The 25,868-nt window shown below is 41.0% G+C and overlaps 2 protein-coding genes across 2 annotated transcripts in view; both read right to left on the bottom strand.

The window, feature by feature from the left end:
- The window catches only part of LOC115145307 (protein Niban 1-like), a 46,610-nt gene extending 32,995 nt beyond the window's left edge, over positions 1 to 13,615 (bottom strand). Inside the window, exon 1 of the mRNA XM_029686780.2 lies at positions 13,244 to 13,615. Within this exon, the coding sequence (XP_029542640.1) occupies positions 13,244 to 13,298 (55 nt within the window). The 5' untranslated portion in view covers positions 13,299 to 13,615. The remainder of the gene's footprint in view (positions 1 to 13,243) is intronic.
- Positions 1 to 25,868, bottom strand: part of LOC115145306 (influenza virus NS1A-binding protein homolog A-like) — a 120,740-nt gene that overhangs the window by 45,657 nt on the left and 49,215 nt on the right. The gene's annotated exons all lie outside the window — the stretch shown is intronic.

Below are 25,868 nucleotides of genomic sequence, written 5' to 3'. Positions count from 1 at the left end.
ATGTGACACTTAGATTGCACACAGGTGGACTTTATTTAACTAATTATGTGACTTTAGAAGGTAATTGGTTGCACCAGATCTTATTTAGGGGCTTCATAACAAAGGGGGTGAATACATACGCACCACTTTTCAGTTTTTTTATTTGAATTTTTTTCACTTCACTTCACCAATTTGGACTATTTTGTGTATGTCCATTATATGAAATCCAAATACATATAAGTTACAGGTTGTAATGCAATACAATAGGAAAAATGCCAAGGGGGTGAATACTTTTGCAAGGCACTATAGCAATGATCAACAACCAACTTGAAAGAGCTCGAAGAATTTTCAACAAATAATGGGCAAATACTGTACAATCCAGGTATGCAAAGCTCTTAGACTTACCCAGAAAGACTCACCATTGTAATTGTGGGTTATTGTGTGTAGATGGGTGAGAGAAAAAAAAATGTTTAATTCATTTGGAATTCAGGTTGTAATACAACAAAATGTGGAAGAAGTCAAGGGGTATGAATACTTTCGGATGGCATTGTAAATAGTGTGCGTCTATGAACTCCCACAAGTGGGAGGTAGGTTACATGACGTGTCACATCCGCAAGCACTTGATCCATATAACCTAATCTATAAAGCCATTCTCCCTAGACTAGAGAATATAGATGCTAAAGCATACTTGACGTTCATGTCACAAAGCAGTAAAGGAAAGTGAATGATTATGTCACACACATGAATGTTTCTGTCACGTCCCAGAGTCATTGTGTGGGCGACATTCTGAAGACCTTATTCTCAGCCTCTGAAGTAGCATGTGTGTGTGTGTGTGTGTGTGTGCTTGTGTCAACAAGACAGATTGCTAGTCATTAGGGTTGCAAAGGGTCAGAAACTTTCTGGTAAATTTTCAGATTTTTTTCAAAGTTAAGCTCTGGAATTTGGGGGTATTTTGCTTGAATTCATCAAAAAGTAAGCTTATAACAGTGCATTTTTTTGTGTGGGATACACATAAGGCAATTCTAGGTCTTGTGGCATATTTTGGTTAAACTATCCCCAAATCAATGGAATTGCAACCCTCTGCATGCACAGTGCATTCTTCCATCACATGTAGTTGATTCTCAAAATCTTGCACACTAATGAGATACTATTGAGCACACCACTACACTGTCTGAGTCAAGGACTACATGCTTTCTGGTAAGTTTTGATTACAATACTGGGTGGGGTGAATATATTTATATGACATGCATACTTTTTTGTTAACTAGTAAATAGTAGCCTACAGCTAAGTGTGTTTAAATAATTTCTAACTTGTTAACAATAATTGCTAGTTAGTTTAACTTAAAAACATTTATCTTACAAACGAGTAGTTTAATCTAACTGCTTCAATACTTATCTGTACATGGAATTGTATTTATTATTTTTGTACTCATTTTCTTCTAATCTTTACAGGAAAAAGACGTGAAGAGGGCACGACAAAACGTATTCTCCCTCAGAAGACTGAAAATATTTGGCATGGGTCCTCAGATCCTCAAAAGGTTCTACAGCTGCAACATCGAGAGCATCCTGACTGGTTGCATCACTGCCTGGTACGGCAACTGCTCGGCCTCCAATCGCAAGGCACTACAGAGTGTAGTGCGTACAACCCAGTACATCACTGGGGTTAAGCTGCCTGCCATCCAGGACCTCTACACCAGGCAGTGTCAGAGGAAGGCCCTAAAAATTGTCAAAGACCCCAGCCACAGACTGTTCTCTCTGCTACCGCATGGCAAGCGGTACCAGAGCGCCAAGTCTAGAATCATAAGGCTTCTCAACAGCTTTTACCCCCAAGCCATAAGACTCCTGAACAGCTAATCAAATGGCTACCCACACTATTTGCATTGTGTCCCGCCGCTCCCCCTCCGCCAACCCCTCTTTTATGCTGCTGCTACTCTCTGTTTATCATCTATTCATGGTCACTTTAACTACACATTCATGCAAATATCACCTCAATTAGCCCAACTAATCAGTGCCCCCCGCACATTGGCTACCCGGACTATTTGCATTGTGTCCCGCCACCCCTCACCCGCCAACCTCCTCTTTTACGCTGCTGCTACTCTCTGTTTATCATCTATGCATACTCACTTGAACTATATGTACATATTACCTCAATTAGCCCAACTAACCGGCGCCCCCACACATTGACTCTGTACCAACTATATATTGCCTCGCTACTGTTATTTTCACTGTTTTCTCTTTCTTTTGTATTTCTTTACTTATCTATTGTTTACCTAATACCTATTTTTTTACTTAAAATGTGCACTTGGTTAGGACTTGTAAGTAAGCATTTCACTGTAAGGTCTACTACACCTGTTGTATTCAGCACATGTGACAAATAAACTTTGATTTGACTTTGATTTGAAAATGCCACGGCACTATCTGATGTGTGGAGACATTTCACTGCAGTTAATGTGGAAGGAAAAGCTGTGTACATTTGCAAATACTGTGCCAAATGCAGAATCATCTGGCCAAGTGCATAAAGTTTCCTCAGCGCTCACAACAAACAACCTCTGACAAAAGTCCCTCTACTTCTATGATGAATCACACACCTCATCAATAGCAACAGCTCATGGTACTCCTGGAATCAGAAGTTTTTTTGACTCAATGGAAAAACGTAGTCAGAGAAATGCTGATGAATGTCTTGCTCGAGCTGTGTATACAACTGGTACACCTCTGATGCTCACAGGCAATGTGTATTGGAAGAGATTTCTGAATGTTCTTCACCCAGCATAGACCCCTCCAACCAGATATGCTTAATCTACTCATTTGTTGGATGCAGAGTTCAACAGAGTTCAAGTGAAGGTCAAGCAAATCATAGAGACAGCAGACGGTATTGCAATCATCTCTGATGGGTGGTCGAATGTTCGTGGGCAAGGAATAATTAACTACATAATCTCCACCCCTCAACTAGTATTCTACAAGAGCACAGACACAAGGGACAACAGACACACCGGTCTCTACATTGCAGATGAGCTGAAGGCAGTCAATGACCTTGACCCACAGAAGGTATTTGCACTGGTGACAGACAATGCTGCGAACATGAAGGCTGCTTGGTCTAAAACGGAGGAGTCCTACCCTCACATCACACCCATTGGCTGTGCTGCTCATGCATTGAATCTGCTCCTCAAGGACATCATGGCACTGAAAACAACAGATACACTCTACAAGAGAACCAAGGAAATGGTTAGGGTTCTGAAGGGTCATCAAGTTATACCAGCAATCTACCTCACCAAGCAAAGTGAGAAGAATAAGAGCACCACATTGAAACTGCCCAGAAACACCCATTGGGGTGGTGTTGTCATCACGTTTAACAGCCTCCTGGAGTGGAAGGAGTCTCTCCAAGAAATGCCCATATTACAGTCGGCCGATATGGACAAACCCATAAAGAGATTCCTCCTGGATAATGTATTTTGGGAGAGAGTGGTAAGCAGCCTGAAACTCCTGAAACCTATAGCAGTAACCATTGCACGGATTGAGGGAGACAATACTATCCTGTCTGATGTTCAGAGTCTGCTTGCAGATGTAAGAGAAGAAATCTGTACTGCCCTGTCCACTTCACTGTTGCTCCAAGCAGAGGAAACTGCAGTTCTGAAATACATCAAAAAGCATATAGACTTCTGCCTGAAGCCCATATACGCCGCAGTGTACTGTATATGTTGGACCCCAAGTATGCTGGCAAGAGCATCCTGTCTGGTGTAGAGATCAACAAGGCTTATTGTGTCATCACTACCGTGTCTCTTCACCTCGACCTGGATGTGGGCAATGTTCTTGGCAGGATGGCGAAGTACACTTCCAAGCAAGGTGTTACGTTCCCCAGTTTCTGTGTTGTTGTGGGTTTGTATGTACTTGTGTGTATTTCAGGAAATGGCTTCCTGAAGTCCTAAGCAGCTGATTGGTCGGCCCCATTGATGATTGGAGCTCTGACCCCGCCCTCTCGTCAGGAGATACAGCTGTTTTCAATTACTGACTTCATCTGCAGCTTTAAAAGCCAGTGTTCATTTGTTAGGAAGAGAGAGCTTCTTGGTATGTCCTGTGTTTTGTTGTTGGTCTGTATGAATTTTTGTAAAGTATGTTGTAGCTGGTCCTGCTGATGTTTGTGTATGCCACAGGACTGTGTTTTTGATAAGTGAAATTGTTCACTTTAAGTTTGTATTATTCTGTTTCATTTGTTCCCAGGGGGGGAAGGCACCTTGGGCGTGCTTAGGCAAGAGGCCTGCAGGCATAGATATACCTCTAGTATGTACTATGTCTATGCACACTAGGTAAGACCCTGGGTGGCCCATCCCCTGTATTTTGGTTAGTGAGCCCCTTTTCCCCCAAATTACCGTGTGAAGAAATAAATTCCCTGTTAATGGTAATATTCTGCCTCTTATCTTTTCCTGCACCTACAGTCACATACCTCTTTCACTCCACGGGGAGGTGAGTGTAGCAGGATGTTGCGTTCCGTCTCTAAGAGGCGTTCGTAACAAGGGCTTTGGGATGGAGATGCAATATGGCAGTCGTGCCAACATATCTCATCAGCCACCTGGTGGAAGGGACTTTGTGGATCTGAAGCTCTTTCCCCTGTTGCCTCCATCATCCTCCAAATCCCAACATCAGCCGCCTCAGAGCGCAACTGGTCCTTGTTTGGGAACACACACCAAAGCACGAGACAGGCTGACCAATACAAGGGTTTAAAAATTGGTGGCCATCTGGGAAAATTTGAGGCTTTGGGCCTGACAACAATCTATCCTCAACAGGGTTGGAAAGTGACAGTGAAGATGAGGCCTCAGTCTGATGTTCAAGAGGTGGACATTGAGGTCCAGGGAGAAGACATGGAAGCCTGAAAGGAAGACAACCAGAGCTTTAGTTTCTAGACTATCATTTAACAGTATGCTGAAAATGTTTTTGGGAGATGCGATGGATCATTAGGGATCATTCAATCATCCCATGTGAAGAGTCAACTAATTTCATTAAAGTAAAATTGGTAACTAAATGTATTTCTATTGGAAGGATTTAATCATTTGCAGTTGTCTACTTAAGGTAGGAGGTTTATGTCTCCATTTGATATGGAAATATCCAACGCAAAAATAATTTAAATGGTATTAATTTGCATATTTATGTTTATTCCCAGGGAAAGTTTCCAACTGAATATTCCTCAATGTGCAACCCTAGTCACACACTCCCCCGCTGGCTGCCAGCCTGTCCCATATCGTTTGCATATCTGCCAAGCTTTGAAAGGTAAAATAATGATAAACAGTTGTGGTTTTACATACTAAGCTTCCAAGCGATCAGGCTGGCCAATCCTGAGCTGGCTCACAGGGGGAAGTTTACAATTGTGTGTAAATAGTGTTCTGTTGAAGGAGGGCAAGGCTCAACCGGCTATACCATTACATCATCCATCCACAACCCCATTTATTGCATTATGGAAAGGAGGTTCTGCAGCCTAATTCTGTGGAGTAGGTGTTGTCACAGTAAAAAGGGTTCTGTGCTCAGATGAGATTGTGAGGTGTGTTCTATTAATCGTCATGACCTGCTCTTCAGTATCAGTCACCAATAGTGTTGCTGTACTGGCGACCTCATGTGATGTATTGACTGTGACATGTTGTCACTGCAGGCTTCGGCAGTGGTAGATATGACATAGCAGGGTGTCATGGGATGCTGGGATTCATGTGTGTAATAAGAATGTAACATCAACATTGATATTGAATGACAGCCAGAAAGAAGCAAGTCTAATATTTCCCCAATGAAAAATATATCTCTGCACTGTGTCATATAATAGGCATCTTTGTCCTCACAATGAGGAAATGCCTGGGATGTTGAGTAAGAGGGCTTTTGTGGACATGAAGTGTCTTTTCTTTACAACTACTGTATGCAGCACAACTTTAGAATTACAACCTGCAAGACAATGTATAGTGGAGGATAGTGGAGAACAAATAGGTTATTAAAAAAAACACCACCTGGTCCTAGCCACAGCCATACCTGAGCTGCTAAGCTCACTTTTTTGGGGGGTGTGATACTGCTCCCGGTGTCACTATGAGCTTTGGAAGCTTTACATTTTCTCTTTATTGAGCCCAAGGTCATCCAGTCTCTGGCTCTCGCTCTCTCTGGCTCTCGCTCTCTCTGGCTCTCGCTCTCTCTCGCTCTCACTGGCTCTCGCTCTCTCTCGCTCTCACTCTCGCTCTTGCTCAAGGGGTTGAATCAGCATTGTTTCAATGTAATTTGTCAACGTATTGTGACATGGAATCTTGTTGGAAAATACATTGGATTTGAAAAAAAGTAATCGTCTGTTTTGAGGGTGAAATTTCAAACACAGGACTATGTCATCATGTTAACCAAATTTCAACAAACTTTGCATAAAATACGTTGAATTCGTACCCTTAAAACTACGTCAGATCTTCAACGTTTTATCCACTATCCAAAAATAACAATAGGCTGGACAGTAACTCCTACTGGATCATTTTTCTATCTATAGATACCCTTTGGTTTCACAGGGTTTAAACCAAACCCAGCCTAGATATTACATTGTCACTGACTATTACCAATGCGCTATCATAAGAATGATTGCAATTTAAATTCTACCCTCAAAACAAGGGTTTACATTGATTCTTTTTTTTCAAATCCAAAGTATGTTCCACGTAGACTCCACATCACAATTACGTCGAAACAATGTTGATTCAACCAGTTTGTGCCCAGTGGGCATGTTCAAGACGGCATACATAGGTCCTCACAGGACTCTGAAGATCATGACAATTGCTGTAATAATGTGTGCAGAATCTCAAATGGATTTGGTCACTTGCACCTAAATGTACAGTACCAGTCTAAAGTTTGGATACACCTTCTCATTCAAGGGTTTTTCTCTTTCAAAATATTACCCAATTATCCATGTTGAAATGATGTAGTGTGCCTAGGGCTGTTGCGGTGACCTTATAACCGCCACACAGGAGGTCACGAAGGCAGTCAAATTCCACGTGACCATTTAGTTGTGGTAATACGGCTCCTCCATGCTCTGATGTTGCTGATGGTCATTGGTATCCTACCAAACTTGCTAACTCCCTGGTACTCAGCACTCTACTGTCCCTCTAATCACTCAGACATCAATGCAAATGTATTCAAAATATCTAATCAAACACTTAACGAGAGCCCATGAGCTCATGTTGCGCAACATTTATATAGGCTATGCAATTGTGTGAGAAAACAGAGTGATTGCTTTTATTAAAATTAGAATGATCCCATCAGCTTTCTATAGGCTAGGCATAATATTTATTTATTAACTTTCCTAATATTAAGCACATTGCTTATCTTTATAACATTAGTATAGCCTACCTGGCTGGCATGAAAATGAACCACGGGGATAGCGTCCTCCATTCGCTATTTAAGTGAATAGATGACATGCATTTTTTTCCCCTGCCCCTGTTTAGAGACAGGTGCATGATAATGGTCCATTCTAAATCAAAATAAATGTCACACATATATTATTTAGTGTATGTAAAGACAAGATTAAATCAAAAATAGTCTGAGTGACAATATTAGCCTTGTGAGATGGTGCCGACAAAGATGGTTGCCTCGCTTCGAGTCCATAGGAAACTATGCAGTATTGTTTTTTATGTATTATTTATTCCGTCGTTACCCCAGGAAATCTTCATTCTTATTACATACAGCCGGGAAGAACTTTTGGATATAAGAGCGACATCAACTTACCAACAGTACAACCAGGAATAAGACTTTCCCAAAGCAGATCCTCTGTTTGGACCACCACCGAGGACAATGGACCTAATCCCAGAAGCAGACCCAAGACAATGGCGCTGCAGAAGGGGCAGACGGAAAGGCCTCCTGGTCAGGCTCCGTAGACGTACACATCGCCAACTGCTCCCGGATATACTACTTGTCAATGTCCAGTCTCTTGACAACGAGGTAGACAAAATTCGAGCAAGGGTTGCCTTCCAGAGAGACATCAGAGATCGTAACATTCTCCGTTTCACAGAAACATGGCTCTCTGGGATACGTTGTTGGAATCGGTACAGCCACCGGGCTTCTCCATGCATCGCGCCGACAGAGATAAACACCTCTCTGGGAAGAGGAAGTACGGGGGTGTATGCTTCATGATTAATGACTCATGGTGTAATCATAACAACATACAGGAACTCGAGTCTTTCTTTGAGTTATTCTCTCAGCAAGGCAATTAACCTCTTCAGTCGACCCTCTACTTTTTTGAACATTCTGTTAAAAATCGCGCAACATTTCAGCGCCCTGCTACTCATGCCAGGAATATAGTATATGCATTTGCTTAGTCTGTGTGGATAGAAAACACTCAGACGTTTAAAAAACTGGTTAAATCACTGCTGTGGCTTTACCAGAACGGCATTTACATCGAAAAGCACAGGAAAAACTGATCACTGAAAATGGGGAAAATATATCCATGCGCTACTTGAACCCATTGATAAACGTGAACCACAATTAATTGACTGAGGTTGCAGTACCTACAGCTTCCACAGGGTGTCTAGAGTCTTGTCATTTCCCTTCGAGTTTTTTCTTGGTCAAACACATACAGGACACCGTATCTAATCCGGTCTAGGACCGGATATTTTCGTTGAGTTTCTAGCCGGACATTTTTCCAGACGGACAGCTAATGATCTTTACATCGCCTCCTGATGAATTTTATCGCTTATTAACGTTTACTAATACCTAAAGTTGCATTACAAACGTATTTCGAAGTGTTTTGTGAAAGTTTATCGTCGACTTTTTGAATTTTAAAAAATGACGTTACGTTTTGAAACGATGTTTTTTTCGTTTATCACACAGTCTACATATAACGATATCTAGGCTTTATATGGACCGATTTAATCGAAATAAAGACCCAAATAGTGTTTATGGGACATCTAGGAGTGCCAACAAAGAAGATGGTGAAAGGTAATGAATGTTTTCTATTTTATTGTGCGGTTTGTGTAACGCCGAAATGCTAATTATTTTGTTTACGTCCCCTGTGGGTCTTTTGGGGTGTTGCATGCTATCAGATAATAGCTTCTCATGCTTTCGCCGAAAAGCATTTTAAAAATCTGACTTGTTGCCTGGATTCACAACGAGTGTAGCTTTAATTCGATACCCTGCATGTGTATTTTAATGAACTTTTGAGTTTTAACTAATACTATTAGCATTTAGCGTAGCGCATTTGCATTTCCAGAGCTCTAGTTGGGACGCAAGCGTCCCGGGTAGAAGCAACAGGTTAAACAAGTGAAATGCCAGTACAGGGACAAAGTGGAGTCGCAATTCAACGGTTCAGACACGAGACGTATGTGGCAGGGTCTACAGGAGATCACGGACTACAAAAAAAAAACAGCCATGTCACGAACACCAAAGTCATGCTTCCAGACAAGCTAAACTCCTTTTTCCCCATTTGAAAATAATACAGTGCCACTGTCGCGGCAAACTAACAAGAACTGCGCCACTCCTTCTCCGTAGCTTTGTAGGGATGCACGATATATCGGTTAACATATCGGAATCGGCCCGATGTCTATCTAGTTTAACGCCGATGTGCAAAACCGATGTAAAAGCTGACGTGTATACCTATATGACGTAATGACGCCACGTAAAATTTTGCGCTACACGTGCAACACAGCATTCCTAACCTAGCCCACAATGTCTGCTGTGTGGATTGAGCAGTCAACAAGTCGAGCAGTCATTTGAAAGAGTAAGAACATTTCAGCGAGACGACTCAAAGGCGAAATCCATTAACGCCAAGATAATGGAATTCCTTGCCCTTGACAATCAACTGTTCTTTGTCGTGGGTGATGTTGGCTTTCGCCGACTGGTCGAGCACCGGTACACACTACCAAGTGCGCTATTTTTCAGATGTTGTCCTACCGGAGTTACACAGTAACTGCTATTAGCTTCACGACTGACAATTTGGACCTGCGATATCAGCCCCATGAGCATGCTGAGTCTGACAGCACAGTGGGTCGTTGAGGATTTCGTACTGAGGAAAGTCGTATTGCATGCTCATGAATGTGCTGCTTGTCATATGCTGCTTTCAATGGCATTTGAGAACATGTTTGAAACATGAACACACTAGCTAGCTCCATTCAAACAACTGACTCGAGAAATAAACTCACCAACTGCGCCTGCAGCAGATGTGATACCCTCCGTTATGGCATTGAATCGCCTGCTCAGCAAAACTGCCGACAGACTGTGCACAAGCGATTCGGTGGCATTCTCTCTTTACTGTGTCGCCACCATCCTCGATGCTATGTACAAGGGCCTCTACTTCGATGCAGACAAGAAACAGGGTTTACGTGAAATGTTACATACACAGCTGGACAAGATGGAATCGGACACAGTGACAGTGCACACAGAGGAAGTGAGGCCATGGACAGACAGAGCTGAAACTTCACTGCTTGACATGTATGATGAAATCCTGGTTGAGAATGAAACGACTGAACAAATGCACAATAAACACAGCAAGTTAGTGAAAGAAAGAGGTTTTGATGTTTTACTGGTAATGGGGACATACAAACTATTTAACTGTACTAGAATGCTTAAAAGGCAGATACAATTGTAAATATCGGTTATTGGTATCGTTTTTTTGTGGGGGGGGGGGATATTGGATATCAGTATCAGCCAAAAATGTCATATCAACACATCACTAATGTACAATTATGCAAATCTCTATTATTATTCATTTCAGATAGTTGTTTATGGTAGAGAATGACATGGCCAAAGCTTAACATCCGCAAGCACTGTCCATTAGCACCTGCTAACACACACACACACACACACACACACACACACACACACACACACACACACACACACACACACACACACACACACACACACACACACACTGAATGAGAGAAAGAGAGAGATAATAATCCTTTGTCCACAGTCCCCACCCATAAGTTTCTCAATAGACACCATGGTAACCTGAAGAGAGAAAGGTAAAACAGGTCCTGGAACTTTTGTGACTGCTTCTCACTTTTCAGCTGCCTGCACGGCTAGAAGGGGTGACCTGACATGGTAAAGCCCTGCCAGATACAGACAAACAGCAGAACCAGGATTAGGGTGAAACTCCAAAAGGTTATTTCAGGAAGGTTCCATGAGGCTACTGTATAATTCCCATGACATCCTCCTATGCTCCGATGTATATTTATTTGCTGTTCTCTCCACATACCCTGTCTCAGGCTAGTGATGTAGCATGATGTACCCTAAAGCCACATCACATCACACCAGTGACCATCCACGCCTCCTGCAGATTCGGAACTTTTGATCTTTCTCAGATGACATTGACCAAGCAATTGGTGATTTGATCTTTCTACATAGTAGGATCATCAAGTGCTAGTCAAACATACAGTACCAATCAAAAGTTGACACACCTACTCATTCCATGTTTTTTTTTTTTTTACTATTTTCTACACTGTAGAATAAGACATCAAAACTATTAAATAACACATATGGAATCATGTAGTAACAAAAAAGTGTTGAACAAATCAAAATATTTTACATTTTAGATTCCTCAAAGTAGCCACCCTTTGCCTTAATGACAGCTTTGCACACTCTTGGCATTCTCTCAACCACCTTCATGCATTTCAATTAACAAGTGTGCCTTGTTAAAATAACTTTCCTTAATTTGTTTGTGGGTATGACGCTACAAGCTTGGCACACCTGTATTTGGGAGTTTCTCCCATTCTTCTCTGCAGACCCTCTCAAGCTCTCTCAGGTTGGATGGGGCGCATTGCTGCATAGTTATTTTTTTTTAGGTCTCTCCAGATCGTTAGATCGGGTTCAAGTCCGGGCTCTGGCTTGGCCACTCAAGGACATTCAGAGACTTGTCCCGAAGCCACTCCTGTGTTGTCTTGGCTGTGTGCTTAGGGTCGTTGTCCTGTTGGAAGGTGAACCTTCGCCCCAGTCTGAGGAACTGAGTGCTCTGAAGCAGAATCTTGTTTCTTTAGATGCCTTTTTTTGCAAACTCCAAGCGGGCTGTCATGTGCCTTTTACTGAGGAGTCGCTTCTGTCTGGGCCCCTCTACCATAAAGGCCTGATTTGGTGGAGTGCTGCAGAGATGGTTGTCCTTCTGGAAGGTTCTCCCATCTCCACAGAGAAACTCTAGGGCTCTGTCAGAGTGACCATCAGTTCTTGGTCACCTCCCTGACCAAGCCCCTTCTCCCCTGATTGCTAAGTTTGGCCAGCGGCCAGCTCTAGGAAGAGTCTTTGTTGTTCCAAACTTCTTCCATTTAAGAATGATGGAGTTCCTGGGGACCTTCAATGCAGTAGAAATGTTTTGTACCCTTCCCCAGATCTGTGCCTCGACACAATCCTGCCTCTGAGCTCTACGGACAATTCCTTCAACCTCATGGCTTGGTTTATGCTCTGACATGCACTGTCAACCTTATATAGACAGGTGTGTGCCTTTCCAAATCATGTCCAATCAATTGAATTTACCACAGGTGGACTCCAATCAAGTTGTAGAAACATCTCAACAATGATCATTGGAAACAGGATGCACCTGAGCTCAATTTCGAAGCTCAAAGCAAAGGGTCTGAATACTTATGTAAATAAGGTATTTATGTTTTATATTTTTAATACATTTGCAAAAAAATTCTAAAAACCTGTTTTCGCTTTGTCATTATGGGGTATTGTGTGTAGATAAGTGATGCTTTTTTTTGTTAATCAATTGTCGAATAAGGCTGTAACATAACAAAATCTGGAAAAAGTCAAGGGGTTTGAATACTTTCCGAAGGCAATGTATCTGTATTTTCTTGACCAAACATATCAGGTGAAAAGATATGATGAATAGAAAAAACAGTTCCACTCACAAAGACCAAATTAAGCTAACTACTGGGCAAAAACTGGTTGAATCAACATTGTTTCCAAGTCATTTCAACCCTCCCACCCCCCCAGAAAACGTGTGGAAAACTGATTGGATTTGCAAAAGTCATTATCATAAGGGAATTTCGGAATCTTTTTTTTTTTTTTACATCCAGTTTAACCTAAATCCAAAAACAACTCAACCAAATGAACCTAAATCAAAACTAGACGTTATACTCACGTCTTTGCCCAGTGGGTAGCAGCCTATGCGACAGTGGAACAAAATATTGAAGACGGTGTGAAATAAAATAAAAAGTACAAATTTGTCCGCGAGTTGCAGAGTTGCATAATCTTGTGACTTTCGCAGGTACAGGCTACCACGCAACCGCGTCTGGAGCAGACAAAGTATGAGCACATATAATCATTTTGGAAAAGTGTTCCTTTACCTCGTATGTAGTTGGATCCATGTTCATCTAGGAGACTAGAAGGTGATAACCCCATGTTGGCGAGCTGGTTTTGGAGAAGAGTCTACTCTCCACAGGTATCGTTCACTCCTCAGGTGTACTGTGTCGCATCAATCGTGGCGCCGCACGGTGGAGACGCCTCTCTGTCTTCCGCTCAGTGACTGTCATTCAATGACAGGCGGCGTGGATTGAGTGGACATTTCAGCTGTTATTGTGAACTCCCCATCCCACAAGCGCGACTTCCTCGTTCTCGTTCATCATCTCGTTTATTCATCGGCCCCTAAAGATGTAGATTCGTATTGCTTCACGCCAGGAGGCAAAATAATAACCTCAGTCTGGTATGGAAAATACAAGACACCAAACAGCCGATTCCCACAAAATGGGAGCAGGCAGCCTCAATCAATCTTTCATTTAGGGGGGAGCTTGTCCAACTCAAGCTGTCATAAAACAATATCACCCCCTCCCCACAATTGAAAAATGTTTTCACATGACCTTCCCCTTGTACTGTAAAAATGAATTGAACAGGTTCCCCCTCATAACATTTACTCAATATAATGTTTAAGACCAGTTGGGGCTTGTCCAACTCAAGCTGTCATAGAAAAAATATCACCCCCCTTGAAAAATATTTTCACATGACCCTCCCCTTGTACTGTAAAATGAATTGATCACCCTCCCCCTCATATAATGAACTCAATATAATGTTTACGACCACGAATAACAAATGTAATGACCCTACATTTTTAAACATTGATATCAGCTTTGCAACATGCTATTGTGGCACAATTTGATGCCAGGCAGGGCTACGGCCTGAAGGTTCAGAGTTAGCCGACCACCACAGATGGGCTCACTCGCCCTGCCTGTTTCATTACTTCACGACCAGAGCTGGTTGCAGACAATGATCAGCTAGGGGGAACAGATTTTCAAAATGTTGATGCCACATTTGTAATTGTATAAAATATATGCAACAAATTTTCCACCAACAGGTTTCTGTGCAAATGCATCACACAACCAATAAACAAAACACCTACTTCGGGCACTTCATTATCGTGGTCTGGGTATTCAACACTACAATAAATAAACTATGTCAATCTCGACAATGTTAACGGTTCTCCTCATCATCTGAGGAAGAGTAGTCAAGATCGGACCAATGCGCAGCGTGGTATGTGTCCATGTTAATATTTAATAAATCAACTGAACACTGAATAACAAAACAACAAAGAGAGTGAACGAAACAGTAAGGTGCAAACACACAAAACAGAAAACAACTACCCTCAAATCAAGTGGGAAAAACAGGCTACCTAAATATGGTTCTCAATCAGAGACAACGATTGACAGCTGCCTCTGATTGGGAACCATACCAGGCCAAACACATAGAAAACCAAAACTAGGACACATAGAATGCCCACCCCAACTCACACCCTGACCAACTAAACAAGAAACATAACAAAGGAACTAAGGTCAGCAGACAAACAGAAAACACATCCCGACCCTATCCTGTAGCCTTACCCAGTATCGAAGGCTTGGCTTGACAATTTCTGAATGTCATTAAAAATAAATCTTCTTCAGGCTAGGGTCCTTTTTTCTCAATTTCCGCTCGGAAATTTGTGTATGCGCGAGCAACGAAGAGGACGCACACCTGCTAATATCGCTTTCCTATTGAACATACTTATTTCTGTATGAAATATTATAGTTTAATTACATTTTAGGGTATCTGAGGATTAAGTAGAAACGTATTTTGACTTGTTTTAACAAGGTTTAGCGGTAGGTTTTGGATTCCTTTCTCTGCAGATTGAACGAGTGGATTACTCAAATCGATGGCAACAACTAAACAGACTTTTTGGGATATAAAGGATTTTATCTAACAAAACGACACTACATGTTATAGCTGGGACCCTTTGGATGACAAATCAGAGGAAGATTTTCAAAAAGTAAGTGAATATTTAATCGCTATTTGTGAATTTATGAAACCTGGTGGGAAAATATTTTGATGCGGTGTGCCGTCCTCAAACAATCACATGGCATGCTTTCGCTGTAAAGCCTATTGTAAATTGTACAGTGCAGTTAGATTAACAAGAATTGAAGCTTTCAACCGATACAAGACACTTGAATGTTCCTAAAATGTTAATATCCATAATTTTTAGTCCCACTAGCGGGACGCCTAGCCTTAAGAAGTTTTTGTTGTGTTGTAACAGTCTCTTTCCATTCATCAAATTGCCGCTGCACAGTTTGGATTGATTGAATTAATTTGTCAGTAACATTTTTTTTTACATGTAGGGACCACAATGGAAATAAGTCCCTGACTTGATTGTGCAGTCTGTTGTCCCACACAGGCTTCAAGATGGCCACCATTGTCCCTGTACCTAAGAAAGCAAAGGTAATTCAACTGACTATCTCCCCGTAGCACTCACCTCTGTCATCATGAAGTGCTTTGAGATACTAGTCAAGGATCATATCACCTCCACCTTACCGGCCACACTAGACCCTCTTCAGTTTGCTTCCCACTCCAATAGATCCACAGACGATGCAATCGCCACCCCACTGCACACTGGCCTGTCCCATCTGAACAAGAGGCATACCTATTTAAGAATGCTGTTCATTAACTATAGTGAAACATTCAACACCATATTACCCTCTAAGCTCATCATCAAGCTTGAGGCCCTGGGTTTGGGGCCTCACAAGTCCTCAACTGGCAGCTTCATTAAATAGTACCTGCAAAACACCAGTCTCAAAGTCAACAGTGAAGAGGCGACTCCGGGATGCTGGCCTTCTAGGCAGAGTTGCAAAGAAAAAGCCATATCGCAGACTGGCCAATAAAAATAAAAGATTAAGATGGGAAAAAGAACACAGACACTGGACAGAGGAACTCTGCCTAGATGGCCAGCATCCTGGAGTTGCCTCTCCACTGTTGACGTTGAGACTGGTGTTTCTCAAACAAAACACTCTAATGTACTTGTCCTCTTGCTCAGTTGTGCACCGGGGCCTCCTGCTCCTCTTTATATTCTGGTTAGAGCCAGTTTGCACCAGTCTGTGAAGGGAGTACTACACAGCGTGGTACGAGATCTTCAGTTTCTTGGCAATTTCTCGCATTGAATAGCCTTAATTTCTCAGAACAAAAATAGACTGAAGAGTTTCAGAAGAAAGTTGTTTGTTTTTGGACATTTTGAGCCTGTAAACGATCCCACAAATTCTGCTGCTCCAGATACTCAACGAGTCTAAAGAAGGCCAGTTTAATTTATTATTTAATCAGGACAACAGTTTCCAGCTGTGCTAGCATAATTGCAAACAGGTTTTCAAATCAAATCAAATTTATTTAAGAAGCCCTTCTTACATCAGCTGATATCTCAAAGTGCTGTACAGAATACCAGCCTAAAACCCCAAACAGCAAACAATGCAGGTGTAGAAGCACGGTGGCTAGGGAAAACTCCCTAGAAAGGCCAGAACCTAGGAAGAAACCTAGAGAGGAACCAGGCTATGAGGCGTGGCCAGTCCTCTTCTGGAGATTATAATAGAACATGGCCAAGATGTTCAAATGTTCATAGATGACCAGCAGGGTCAAATGATAATAATCACAGTGGTTGTCGAGGGTGCAACAGGTCAGCACCTCAGGAGAAAATGTCAGTTGGCTTTTCATAGCCGATCATTCAGAGTATCTCTACCGCTCCTGCTGTCTCTAGAGAGTTGAAAACAGCAGGTCTGGGACAGGTAGCACGTCCGGTGAACAGGTCAGGGTTCCATAGCCGCAGGCAGAACATTTGAAACTGGAGCAGCAGCACGGCCAGGTAGACTGGGGACAGCAAGGAGTCATCAGGTCCTCTGAGAGAGAAAGAAAGAAAGAAAGAAAGAAAGAATTAGAGAGAGCATACTTAAATTCACAGAGAACACCGGATAAGACAGGAGAAATACTCCAACTTTAACGGCTTTTCTAATGATCAAATAGCCTTTTAAAATGATAAACTTGGATTAGCTAACACAACGTGCAATTGGAACACAGGAGTGATGTTTGCTGATAATGGGCCTCTGTACGCCTATGGAGATATTCTATTTAAAAAATCAGCCATTTACAATAGTCATTTACAACATTAACAATGTCTACACTGTATTTCTGATCAATTTGATGTAATTTTTAATGGACAATTGTTTTTGCTTTTCTTTCATAAACAAGGGCATTTCTAAGTGACCCTAAACTTTTGAATGGTAGTGTATATGTATATATATTCTTAAACCATTCCTTGCTTAGATTCTGGGTATATGTTGTGACACTGTTAAATTTTATTTGTTAGATATTACTGCACTGTCAGAGCTAGAAGCACAAGTATTTCGCTACCCCCGCAATAATATCTGCTAAATACATGTATGTGACCAATAAACATTTTATTTTATTTACACTTATGGTACTTCCAAGGCCATTTCATGGGGATTATTATGGTTGTCTCAATCATGTTATATACTTAGGCTATTGTAACAAGGCATATGCTACCACTGTAGGCCTACTGCCACTGCCCAAGGGCATACCAGGCTTTCAATGCAACTGGCATTAGTGCTCACTTTGCTAACAATGAACCCTGGTTCGAGTCTCTGTTGGGATCACGTCCAGCTCAGATCTAGTTATGTGATCTAGTGGTGGGAAGCATTCTGTTTTTCAACATTGTGTTGGGTTTAATTACATTGATATATCTAGTGAACAATGGATAAGCAACAATGGGCGTCATGGATAGAAGTAATCACTACAGGTGTGATCAAGCCTTACATCAAAGTTGCCTGAAACTGAATTGAAAGTGCTATGCACTGACCAGTTATTCAGAAGAAAATCCTCTGTGACTGTCTAATTACATAAGTTAACTAACCAGTGTGGACCCAAAACAAACACGTTCTACACATTTACAAACTGTTTAAAGTGTTGTTACGACCATGGTGTTATTTTGTTACTGAAGCTTATATATCAAATAACCTGACAATGATCCACATCATATTGGAAGACAAATCATTTAAGTGTGTTATCGTCTTGGGACTAGGGGGCAGTATTTAGATTTTTGGATGAAAAATGTACCCAAAATGAAACTGCCTATTTCTCACGCCTAAAATCTAGAATATGCATATAATTGTCAGATTAGGATAGAAAACACTCTAAAGTTTCCAAAACTGTCAAAATATTGTCTGTGAGTATAACATAACTGATATTGCAGGCGAAAACCTGAGGAAAATCAAACCAGGAAGTGGCTTCTATTTTGAAAGCTCCATGTTCCATAGCCTGCCTTCGCTCCATTTAAAGGGATATCAACCAGATTCCTTTTCCTATGGCTTCCTCAAGCGGTGAACAATCCTTAGACATAGTTTCAGGCTTTTATTTTGAAAAATGAGCGAGAAAGAACCCTTCGTGTCAGTGGATGGCTGGGTGCCAGCAGAGTTTTTCATGCACAACAGCCATTTTCTTTCTCTCGCCTATGGAAGAAGCTACATTCCAGTTGACATATTATCGATTATATATTGTAAAAACAACCTAAGGATTGATTATAAAAAACATTTGACATCTTTCTATGCACTTTACGGATACTATTTGGAATTTCCGTCTGCGATGTCGTGACCACTCGAGCCTGTGGATTTCTGAACATAACGTGCCAAACAAATGGAGGTATTTTGGATATCAAAATAATCTTTATGGAACAAAAGGAACATTTATTGTGTAACTGGGAGTCTCGTGAGTGCAAACATCCGAAGATCATCAAAGGTAAGCAATTCAATTTTTGCTTTTCTGACGTTCGTGACTAATCTACTTGGCGGCTGGCTGTTTGTAATATTTTGTCTACTGAGAGAGAGGTTCTTACATAAACGCTCGTTATGCTTTCGCCGAAAAGCTTTATTGAAATCTGACATGCCAGGTGGATTAACAACAAGCTAAGCTGTGTTTTGCTATATTGCACTTGTGATTTCATGAAAAGTAAATACGTTTTGTAATTTAATTTAAATTTGGCGCTCTGCAATTCAGCGGAAGTTGATGACAATTATCCCGCTAAAGGGATAGGTGCACCAAGAGGATAATTATGCAGCAAAACACAACTATCCTTTTTTATTGAATAAAAACCAGTAATATCAATCACTGTTGATCCATCCTGTTCTAATCTAGTGAGATGGAGTAAGATTTTCTACAGCCTAGAATCGGGGCCTTTCCCAGTCATAAAGGACGAAGCTAGGCCCCTCTTGGTTCTCATTGGCAAAGACTGAACTCAAGTTAGGGGTTATATGTCAGACTCTCCTACACCACTTTGCCCAACATGTTATACCCCAGAGGTTGTAAATAACCAATTTTTAACGTGATATAACTTGTATCATTATTATAGGGTCGTGAAACACATAGGCTTCAGACTGAGCATTTCTCACCATTTATTAACAGAGAGCAATTTCCATTTTATAACAGGTAGTGACCATTAATTTTCAGTAGTGTATTGATTAATTATTGCTTCATTCAGTGGAAATACAGAATATTTATAAAAATGCTAAATATTCCAAAAGCTAAATCAAGCAGAGATTTACAACTATTGAACCATGTTAATCATTACAGAAACATGCAAACTACAAACATTTAACCAGTTAAATATAATGAATACATGACAACTAGATACAAATAATTCATACAAAGGCAAGAGTTGGCTATAACATAAGTACAAACAAAGGGAGTGTGTGTATATGTGAGTAAGTGTTTGTGTGCGGGTGTGTGTATTATAATTTCCCATCATAAAAATGTATCCCCATTCCCCAATCAAATACCTTCATTGATACCATCCCCCCCCAAAATGCTATTTTTTTCTCCAATCTGGCAACCCAAACAGTTTGTATAAAATTATTATGAAATAAATTATGTAATGTCCACAGAAAAAGTGGAGCCTTGTATTAAATGCAATATGAAGAAAATGTTATGTAGGCTCCATGAAATATGAAGTGCGTTATGAAGAAAATCGTTTAGGTCTACTGTTGCCTACACAAAAAAAAAATCTTTCTGACTACAAGTGCACCAGTATCACAAAGTATTAAGCAAAACAAGCATAGAAAACAGTATTGGCATTAATATATATATATATTTTTAAAGGCTACTATTATATTATAATTATTTCAGTGATTAACAATATATATATATATTTAATATATATGAATAAAAATGTGGGACAAAAAAGGCAATGTAGAACACCATTGCCCATCATGCACTGCTCTAATAACTTTCAAAAGATTGTTCCGAAGTTTGCCCCCCAAAAATGTATTTTCCTATTAATGAAGATGCAAACATGTTTCTTTTCCTACTAATTAAATCACACAACACTATGTGTGTTTTCACTCGAATTAAGCCACACAAAACGCACAAAAGCTGTTTTGTACACATATACACACGAATTGAGCATGAGATTGTGTTGGTAGCCCTGGGAAAACACACCTCATTCAGCTCATTGAGGACTTGATGATTAGTTGACAAGTTGAATCAGGTGCGCTTGTCCAGGGTTACAATACAAATGTTTACTGTTGGTGGTACTTGATGAACAGGTTTGGGAAACACATATAAGGAATACATGTGTGTCTAATTTACACATCTCGCTCTGGCTTTCATGGGTCTACTTATTTTTTTAATTTGAAAGATTTTTTATTCATTTCAGTTGTAGAGTTTTAAAACAGCACATCACTTTAATATTGTTGCTTTAAATCAGAGTGCATGCGAGTACTTTGTCATTGTTTCTCTCTCTCTCTCAATTCCATCCAAAATAGATAATCCTGTTCAAAATTGATGTATATATATATACACCTAAGTATATATACCGTGGGGAGAACAAGTATTTGATACATTGCTGATTTTGCAGGTTTTCCTACTTACAAAGCATGTAAAGGTCTGTAATTGTTTTAAATCACAGGTACACTTCAACTGTGAGAGAAGGAATCTAAAACAAAAATCCAGAAAATCACATTGTATGATTAAGTAATTCATTTGCATTTTATTGCATGACATAAGTATTTGATCATCTACCAACCAGTAAGAATTCCAGCTCTCACAGACCTGTTGGTTTTTCTTTAAGAAAAACTCTCCTGTTCTCCACTCATTACATGTATTAACTGCACCTGTTTGAACTCGTTACCTGTATAAAATACACCTGTCAACACACTCCAACCTCTCCACAATGGCCAAGACTAGAGAGCTGTGTAAGGACATCAGGGATAGTAAAACAAACATTTTAAGTTTTAAGTAAAAATGACTGAGTACCACTTACTAGAAGTATTTGAGTTAAAAATGTCTTGGGGTTTACAGTGGTTATTTGTTCAGACTCCTAACCATTAAATCTTCATGAAGAGAAAATAAAGCCATCTGCATCTTATTGTAGTCCTATATTATTCAAGCAGGTCATTACAATGATGTTATTCAAGCATGGCATTAAAATGATGAAAATCAGGACAAGGAAACATTTCATCGAACTGTTGAAAGCAAGGAAGGAATGAAGCAACAATTGAAAGAGGAGGTAGGTAGGCTAATACGCACTTGTACAACATTAGGGTAAATATTATAAATACACTGCTCAAAAAAATAAAGGGAACACTAAAATAACACATCCTAGATCTGAATGAATGAAATATTCTTATTAAATCATTTTTTCTTTACATAGTTGAATGTGCTGACAACAAAATCACACAAAAATGATCAATGGAAATCAAATTTATCAACCCATGGAGGTCTGGATTTGGAGTCACACAAAATTTAAGTAGAAAACCACACTACAGGCTGATCCAACTTTGATGTAATGTCCTTAAAACAAGTCAAAATGAGGCTCAGTAGTGTGTGTGGCCTCCACGTGCCTGTATGACCTCCCTACAACGCCTGGGCATGCTCCTGATGAGGTGATGGATGGTCTCCTGAGGGATCTCCTCCCAGACCTGGACTAAATCATCCGCCAACTCCTGGACAGTCTGTGGTGCAACGTGGCTTTGGTGGATGGAGCGAGACATGATGTCCCAGATGTGTTGATTTGGATTCAGGTCTGGGGAACAGGCGGGCCAGTCCATAGCATCAATGCCTTCTTCTTGCAGGAACTGCTGACACACTCCAGCCAAATGAGGTCTAGCATTGTCTTGCATTAGGAGGAACCCAGGGCCAACCGCACCAGCATATGGTCTCACACGGGGTGTGGGTTGTAGACTCCGTCTCATGCTACCACTAGAGTGAAAGCACCGTCAGCATTCAAAAGTGACCAAAACATCAGCCAGGACGCATAGGAACTGAGAAGTGGTCTGTGGTTACCACCTGCAGGACCACACCTTTATTGGGGGTGTCTTGCTAATTGCCTATAATTTCCACCTGTTATCTATTCCATTTGCACAACAGCATGTGAAATTGATTGTCAATCGGTGTTGCTTCCTAAGTGAACAGTTTGATTTCACAGAAGTGTGATTGACTTGGAATTACATTGTGTTGTTTAAGTGTTCCCTTTATTTTTTTGAGCAGTGTATATATAATTATAAAAAATGTAAAATAGGCCCTGTTATATTTCAAAATGTAAATCAAATTCGTTAACTTTGTAGGCCGCATGTACTGCACCAGCATCACATGTTCTCTCCCAGGTCCCAGGTGCTTAATTCCAGTCCATAAACACTGAAAACAAATATACATGTAAAGTGTTGGTCCCATGTTTTAAGAAAGAAAAATCCCAGAAATGTTCCATATGCACAAAAAGCGTATTTCTCCCAAATGTTGTGCACACATTTGTTTGTATCCCTGTTAGTGAGAATATCAAGAAGCTGATAAAACAGCATGCTCGTTACATAGGTGCACCTTGTGCTGGGAACAATAAAAAGCCACTCTAAAATGTGCAGTTTTGTCACACAACACAATGCCACAAATGTCTCAAGTTTTGAGGGAGCGTGCAATTGGCATGTTGAATGCAGGAATGTTCACCAAAGCTGTTGCCAGAGAATTGAATGTTAATTTCTCTACCAATGCCGATTTAGCGAATTTGGCAGTACGTCCAACTGGCCTCACAACCACCAGCCCAGGACCTCCACATCCGGCTTCTCCACCTGCGGGATCGTCTCTGGAGGGGTGGGGGGTGGCTGCTGAGGAGTATTTCTGTCTGTAATAATGCCCTTTTGTGAGAAAAAATAATTCTGATTGGCTGGGCCTGGCTGGCAAGTGCCCGGCTGCCAAGTGCCCTCCCAGGCCCACCCATGGCTACACCCCTGCCCAGTCATGTGAAATACATAGATCAGGGCCTAATGATTTTTTATAAATTGACTGATTTCTTATTTGAACTTTAACTCAGTAACATCTTTGAAATTCTTGTATGTTAAATTTATATTTTTGTTCAGTATAATACAATACAGCAATACAGTCCACACTCAAAAGGATTAGCTTACTGGAGCTTGTTTCATTTACTTACCCAGGAGAGCATAGCCCCAGTATGGGCTTTCATGTTTTTATTCCATGCTTAATTTGCGGTCGGCCTATGATAGGCTATGTATTGGATAATGGCACAATCATTTGAGCTTTTTTGGGCTTGGGATCATAACATGTCTTTAATGTATGGCTCATCAGACTCCGGTAGCATCAGACTTGAATTCTTTTCATCACGATCCAAGCTCTAATCAAAATATTCAACCCTACTCTGTATCTTATTCTTTAGATGTTTGGGGCTTCTGGTGAACCATGATGTGCAGGCATAATCAAAGTGCCACTGGACTAGCGCACTTGCCACAGTATTTAGGGTGTCTATATCTATCGATATTGTGAGTTCAGTGACCAGCCGGAGGAAGACGACACGACAGCACCCTCCTCAGGGGATAGGTACTCAGTGCAAAGCCAAATAGTACACACCTGGGCCCACTAATTGCTTTGTGTCTTCATCTATATAGGTGTACCAGGAGAGCAGCTGGGGGAGAATGGGGAATAGAGACAGGGAGCTGGGAGGATGTCGGATTTTCCTATCTCGGAGAAAGCTTTGTTTACTGGGACACCTTGGTTCTCTGTTAACCAAGGCAGGCTTTAGGTTCCTATTATGTTTAGATGATAGTCTAAAGACAGGAGTAGCCGTTTATTTATTTTGCTCTCCTTTTTGGCCACGGCCTTTTGGTCAAAGGCTTTGTTTATGTTTATTTACCCTGTACTGGAGTTATTTTGTCGGGTGAAAGAACCTGTTTAGTAAACATTCAACCGAATCGCTTCTAGTCATCTCCTTCCAGGATTTTTCTTCCCTTGACTTTATATTGCGATTGGCAACTTTCATAAATTAGGTGCATTACCGCCACTGACCTTGTTCGTCTTTCAGTCACCCACATGGGTATAACCAATGAGGAGATAGCACGTGGGTACCTGCTTCTAGAAACCAATGAGGAGATAGCACGTGGGTACCTGCTTCTAGAAACCAACGAGGAGATGGGAAAGGCAGGACTTGCAGCGCGAGTGCGTCACAAATAGAACTGACTTCTATTTTAGCCCTTGGCAATGCAGACGCTCGTTGACACGCGCAAGCAGTGGGTGCAATATTTGAATAATATAGATATATATAAATTTATTTTGCAACACTCAGGCATGCGACGCAAGCGGTGTAGTCAGCCTGTGATATTAATATACATTACCAGTCCAAAAAATTCAGTACCAGTCAAAATATACAGTACCAGTCAAAAAAATGATTTAAAGTAGCCACCCTTTGCCTCGATGACAACTTTGCACACACATGGCATTCTCGCAACCAGCTTCATGAGGTAGTCACCTGGAATGCATTTCAATTAACAGATGTGCCTTGTTAAAAGTTAATTTGTGGAATTTCTTTCCTTAATGCGTTTGAGCCAATCAGTTGTGTTGTGACAAGATAGGGTCGGGCTCCCGAGTGGCGCAGTGGTCTAAGGCACCTCATCTCAGTGCTAGAGGCATCACTACAGACCCTGGTTCGATCCCAGGTGGTATCACAACCGGCTGTGATCGGGAGTCCCATAGGGCGGCACACAATTGGCCCAGCGCAGGCTGCCATTGTAAAATAAGAATTTGTTCTTAACTGACTTGTCTAGTTAAAAAAAGGTTAAATAGGGGTGGTATACAGAAGATAGCCCTATTTGGCAAAAAACAAGTCCATATTATTGCAAAACAACTCAAATAAGCAAAGAGAAATGACAGTCCACTTTAAGACATGAAGGTCAGTCAATCCGGAAAATTTCAAGAACTTTGAAAGTTGCTTCAAGTGCAGTCGCAAAAACTATCAAGTGCTGTGATGAAACTGACTCTCTCATGAGGACCGCCACAGGAAAGGAAGACCCAGAGTTACCTCTGCTGCAGAGGATAAATCAATTAGAGTTACCAACCTCAGAAATTGCAGCCCAAGTAAATTCTTCAAAGTTCAAGTGACAGACACATCTCAACATCAACTGTTCAGAGGATAACCCATGAATCAGGCCTTCATGGTCGAATTGCTGCAAAGAAACCACTACTAAAGGACACCAATGAGAAGAGACTTGCTTGGGCCAAGAAACACGAGCAATGGACATTAGACAGGTGGAAATCTGTCATTTGGTCTGATGAGTCCAAACTTTAGATTTTTGGTTCCAACTGCCATGTCTTTGTAAGACGTAGTGTAGGTGAACGGATTATCTCTGC

This window comes from Oncorhynchus nerka, linkage group LG17, assembly GCF_034236695.1.
Source record: "Oncorhynchus nerka isolate Pitt River linkage group LG17, Oner_Uvic_2.0, whole genome shotgun sequence".
In the NCBI taxonomy this organism is placed as follows: domain Eukaryota; kingdom Metazoa; phylum Chordata; class Actinopteri; order Salmoniformes; family Salmonidae; genus Oncorhynchus; species Oncorhynchus nerka.
Note: the sequence above shows the minus strand (reverse complement) of the source record. Positions and strands in the feature narration are given on the sequence as shown.